Source organism: Dysidea avara, chromosome 5, assembly GCF_963678975.1.
Source record: "Dysidea avara chromosome 5, odDysAvar1.4, whole genome shotgun sequence".
Classification (NCBI taxonomy): Eukaryota; Metazoa; Porifera; class Demospongiae; order Dictyoceratida; family Dysideidae; genus Dysidea; species Dysidea avara.
The window spans coordinates 4,944,865-4,950,864 of NC_089276.1; the positions used below are offsets into that span (position 1 = coordinate 4,944,865).

Sequence of the window (6,000 nt, forward strand, 5' to 3'; positions counted from 1 at the left end):
GGAATTGCTGCGAGTGGTTCCACTCCCCAGACTAACTTTCTTTGTAGTTTAATGGGTACATGCATTTTTCATTCAACCGGTACTTCCTTGCCATGTCTACACAGGTGTTAATTCAATAACCCTGTTTGGTGGTCGCATGTTACCAAGAACTCATTTATGTAACTTTATATCCAATAATGATAGTTCATCTCTTTCAGTCTGTTCATGTTCACCTGCCATGACCCCTTATCTTTTGGTAATAACTCTTGTTTCATGGGCCAGATGCCCAAACATTAGGTAGTGCTGTGCTTTATTATTTATTATTATTATTATTAGCACTTTACAGTGACCAGCACTGAAGGTCTGACAGCAACATGTGCTGCAGCCTTAGGATTACCTAACCTACAGGGACTTAGACCTAGTGACTTGACTTTACTGACTGAATAAGGTGTAACAGAAAAGGGCCTTAGATGTGGGTGTAAATGCCTATGCTGTTTATCAAAACAGTGCTTTAATATAGCTGTAAAGGCAAGAACAGGTGTCGGAGTCTAAGGATTCAAAATATCCCTTACCTTTAGTATGGATAATTCAGGAGTGTAAACATGTTTACAACATGGAAACATGCTTGTTTCAGTACAAAACCATTGGGAGTGATCACATGTTCACCTCTTTGATCATTGTTTTTCATGTGGCTAAAGTGAATATGAACTGACTGTAGTTAACTATAGTTAGCTATATAGCTAATCAAGTTTAATTTATTAATCATGAAAATTAATGACTGATCCATTGTTAGCTAGTTATAACATAGTAACTACAGGTCTAGGTGTTGGTGATGCATATTGTAGCTACTATATACTTTGAATTCCTTCCCCTTGATAAACTTAATAAGATATTGCTAATAACATTCAAAATTCCATACACATGAACCAAAAAGGACAGTCATTTAAATTTCATTCAGCCATCTATTGGAATAAAAAAAAACAGTAAAGCTACCCTAAATGTCATTCATTTAATTAACTGATCCATGCAACCTGATCATATAATCTCAGCACAATCCTTTGATATCTTAAGGTGTTACTGGAAAATATACTCATGTATGTTGTGTATACAATACTGATAGATAGCTACATGTATAAGTATCAAAAAAATAATATGAGTCAACTACATGGTCTGAAAAGACATTTGAAGTGTATATAGAGGACAATTAAGATTGTTATGTATATTTGACATCTGGGGTTTGACATAGCTACATCCTTTGGCTTTAGTATGAGATCGGTAGGTATTTTTCTATAGTGATACAGCACTGCATTGTCTTATATGATCATTGTATCTGTAGATAAACAGAAATTTGTGTAAAAACAGCCAGTTTATGAATATTAAATACAAAAAGAAGTGAAATCTGCAAAAAAATAGCCAAGCTGCAATACAGCTTGACTGCTTTCACATAGATATGTTGATGTGGGGTTGGATCATCTGGGTCACATTTTGTCTGAGTCAACTGGGACTCATCTGCATAATACCTGGTGTGATGATAAATTGTGCTTGGCATTGTATGAAAGAGGTTATATATTGCCCTAGGTGTAGCTAGCTACACAAGATTGCTTGTCACTGAGACTTTCACTTAGTTTGGGCATGGCCATACAGTACATGTATCTGTAAACAACTGGTATTTAGCTACGTAGTCTGTGTGTATACGCCTGCATTCCTGTATTAAAAAGTACAATATCTTAAATGTAAACAAAAAGGTATTCTGATATGAGATGTTGACCCAGAACTAGTCATCCAATCTTGAAAGTATTTAGGATGTGGTCATATTTACTGTACATACACTTAATGTACAGTATTCCTATAGTACAGTATATGGAAGATCACTTCGCAAATCGAGTCACGATATTAATATAGTTATAGAGGGTTGTGCATCAGTTAAGATGCCTGTTAACAAGAACTGAATTCCACTAAACCTAGGCATAATTTGATTGCAATTTTCTGTTGTTGATGTCAACTTCTGTAATTCTGTAGTTCCCACTCCTGTGGTGACTGTCAGTACTCCCTCCACTTTGACAGTTGGTCAATCACTAACACTGGAGTGTAGTGTGGCAGCTGTGAGAGGTATCACTAGTAGAGTAGATATTATATGGACAAGCTATGGCACAATTATGAGGAGGGTCAATGCTACATCACAAGTTACAATGGGTAGCTTAGCAGTCTACACAGACTCATATACCATCTCACGATTGTGTATCATTGATCAAAGTGAAGTGTACAATTGTGAAGTGGTGATCAACACTAGTCCCCCAGTAATGGTTACTGGTAGTGTTGCATTGAGTGAGATGGGTAAGCATATACAAACACACTTATCAACCACTGTATCTGTTATCATGTAGTAGGGATGATGAATGCTTGGGCTATAATACCCAAAATAAACTAATCTCATTTTTTCCTTTATGCTAGCTTAAGAATATTATATTTTCAGGGCAACTCTAAACCTGTCAACAAGTTGTTGCGATACTTTAGTTAACTGAATTTTCCACTAACTGACTAACGAATTGATTGATGCCTCCAGCCAAGCATAACGCGACTATGGTTAAGGCAATGGGGTTGATTTGTTTCACTGTTCTATGCCACTTTGGCCCAAGACGTGCTTTTTCACCAACCACAGCAGCTACAATGCATTCATCATGGACTTACCTTTGTCCTCTTTTGTGTCCCATTCCTTTCTCCGCTATTGATTTGCGGTAACATGTCATGGCTTCAGTACAGGCTATCGCAAGAATCGTCCATAATTTCTGTAGTGGCTAGATTGATTGTAGAGGAGCTCCTTGCACTGTTTTTTTTTTTGTTTATAATGCTGTATAACAGGTGCAACATAAACTGCATGGAATAATCCAGTAATTGATAGTCAGGTTTATAATTATTTTTGATTCCTCTATTAGGCTCAACATATAGTGACCTTATCTTCTGTGATTTGACCATCAATGTGATGTCTAAGAGCTGCACCCTTTGACAACTAGCTATGGGTCTTGCTGTGGCACTGGAGGGATAAATTATTGTTTTAGGATACTTGGTTAGTTAGTAAATATCATGGTTTAGTAAGAATGTGCATGACTGAGTGCATTGCATGATTATGACAGTGATTTGTATATAAGGTGCTTCAACAACTGCTAGTCATTCTAGGACATTCGTCCTTCTATTGTTCAAGTCCACCATTCCATTCCAGTCCACCGTTCCATTCCAGTCCACCGTTCCATTCCAGTCCACCGTTCCATTCCAGTCCACCGTTCCATTCCACCATTCCATTGCAGCTCTCTATTCCATTACACTGAATCCAGTTGCCTACTTGTTACGCTGTTTTGATCACCTTCCTTTTAGCTTGTATCAACACCATACAATGCTTGTAAACTCTTTGATGTATGTCTTCTATAATACTTTGTACTTTATTTTCATTTTCAAGAGACTTGATTTCATATTTTATAGCAATTGTAGTATGGTAGTACTGTATAGTAGCGTAGGGATCAAGACCTTCCTGACCAGAAACCAGCCTCACAATGCCTTCACAGCACTCAAAATGTCTTCAGTACAATACAAACTGTTTCCAATAAGTTGCAATTGCTACACAATTACTATCTGCCTGACACCTTCAGACAAGTGAAACTCAATATGGCTAAGGCTATGGGCTTGAATTTTTCACTGTCAGATGTTGACAGGTGCCTTTTGGCATACTTTGTCCTACAGTAGTTAACAATAAAATCTAATAATTTTGATCTGCCAACCTGTCTGACCACAGTTGAAGCACTAAAACTTAAAAAAATGTATTGTACAAACTCTGTCAATAACACTCACTCGTGACATGTGTCCTTTGGAATCCTGTCACATATTTAGTGGTGGTCTAAGGTTCTCATCAGTATGCATAAACTCAACATGCTAATGCAACTCTCTGTAGTGAATGTTGGTGTTGAATTGTAGGTATAAAGTCAATAGCTTCAACATTGTTTCATTTGATCAAAAATAGCTGTTCCCAGCTCAGTCCGTGAGTCCAGTCCACAAGTCCAGTCTGCGAGTCCAGTCCGCAAAATACATACCGGTAGAGTTTTCAGCCAACATGGAAATGATCCTCTGTCTTTTTCAGAAAAAACATAAGGAGGGTAGCATACAACCAGAAACTCTGGATCCAAATAACTGTATTAATTGTCTGCCTAGTTGTGCTTTACTTGTGTTACATGATCACAGATTGGAAGTGTCTTAGTTCTTGCCACCCTGTCATGCTGGAGCCTTGAGCAATGTTGCAGTCTTTTCTGATGTCAGGACGACTGACCACTAACTTGTAGTACAAAAATTGTTTATTTCCTCATCCCCATAATAGCCAGCATTGGGATTAAATTAGCACTTTAGGTGATGATCCCCTTAAGCACAGTGATCCCTACATTACACATTTGTTAACTTTTTGTTCATCATTACTGAACTTTGATAACACTACATCAAAGGGAAAATGGGGCCAGAAGTACCTTTACTAACTGCTAGTAAGCAATGCAGCTGTTTTGCATAGTTATTACACATGCACAACACTACATAGAGAGAATGATACATGAAGCTAGCCTACAACCAATTTTAACTGTTACAAAAATCAAGTGTGATTTTTGTTTTAGTTTTCTGTTTGTAAAGCCATTAGTGTGCAATACCATGTTGAACATAAGGGAGGTTAAGTAATGTTTAAGTCTCTAGTTCTCTAGTTCCTGTTTGTTATGTTAGGGTAACTCAAAGGCTGCAGCACATGTTGCTGTCAGACCTTCAGTGCTGGCCACTGTAAGGCTCTAATAATAATAATTTTATAGTATTTCTGTGAAAGTTAGGCTTGATCTCAAGGCTTCCATAAAGGGTTGAAAGTAATTTGTTATTTTTTAGTTGCATTTTTGATTGTTGTTTTATTTCAGGAGATCCATACTAAGTACTGCTGAACTGTAGCATTGTGTAACTGAATGATATGTACATTACAGAAAGTTCATCTTCAACTCCACTTCCTGCTCCAACTTCTATTCCAACTCCCACTTCAACTTCTGTTGCTAGCAGTGAGACTTGTGATGACAGCAGTAGTGGAGTAGCAGCTGGTTTGGGCTCTGTAATGGTAATATTAGCCATTGGACTTAATATGGTTGATAATGTGAACAAAAGTTTTTTGGGAAATTATTTTCGAAGAACAGTATATAGGTGTTACGAATTTATTTTTGAAGAGAAAAACTTCTTTGAAATATCCAAAAATAACATTTGAAAATATTTTTAGTATATGAAATGTGTGTGAAAATAGTTACTTACATGTGTGTGTAGGGTGGTGGAACTGCAAGTAATGAAAAATACAAACGTACCCCTCACTGACAGGTTTAGTGAACTTAATGAATCAAAAGAGCCAACCCATGATGTTATTGATGGAGTGCGGACGGTGAATATGACTCCTAACCCTGCTTATAGTATTACTACCAGTGGAACACAGATTATTAAGATGTCTCCAAACCCTGCCTATGCCACTAGTTCCACTGTCAACAAGGCTGAAGACCCAGCTTATATATGTGACTGAATTTGACAAAACAAGGCTTCGACACACAAAGCTTTGTTAGGAGATATGGCGATTTTAAGGAATCATTGTGTAATAACTTCCCAGTGCCTACAGCTGTGCAAACAAAATCTGCACCAATTGTTCATCTGTTCACTGGCTATCACTGAGTGGGTGTATACATTTCTGATACCCAAAATTTGCCGTTTTGAGCAGCTTTTTTCGAGCGGGTAATAATATCACAGGTGGTAGTAATAGGGTGGGAGGGAGGGGGTAGTAATAGGGTGGGAGGGAGGGGGTAGTAATAGGGTGGGAGGGAGGGGGTGGACGGTGGTCTTAATATAGGGGTATAAAATGAAGTAAGAAGACGATTGGAATCCAGAGGCCAAGTTTGGGCTCTCCATGGCCCTCCATGGCCCTCAAATTACTCCAAATTGACTAAGAACACTATTGGCGAGCTCTCTGTGAAGTCCCAGCTC

At 37.9% G+C, this 6,000-nt stretch overlaps 1 protein-coding gene across 1 annotated transcript; it reads left to right on the top strand.

The window, feature by feature from the left end:
• The first annotated feature begins 1,429 nt into the window (after window positions 1-1,429).
• Window positions 1,430-5,545, top strand: LOC136256557 (uncharacterized). The gene is made up of 5 exons (XM_066049536.1): window positions 1,430-1,502; window positions 1,999-2,313; window positions 4,971-5,134; window positions 5,299-5,314; window positions 5,376-5,545. The coding sequence occupies exons 1-5, from the start codon at window positions 1,430-1,432 to the stop codon at window positions 5,543-5,545; spliced, it is 738 nt and encodes a 245-aa protein (XP_065905608.1).
• Window positions 5,546-6,000: the final 455 nt, after the last annotated feature.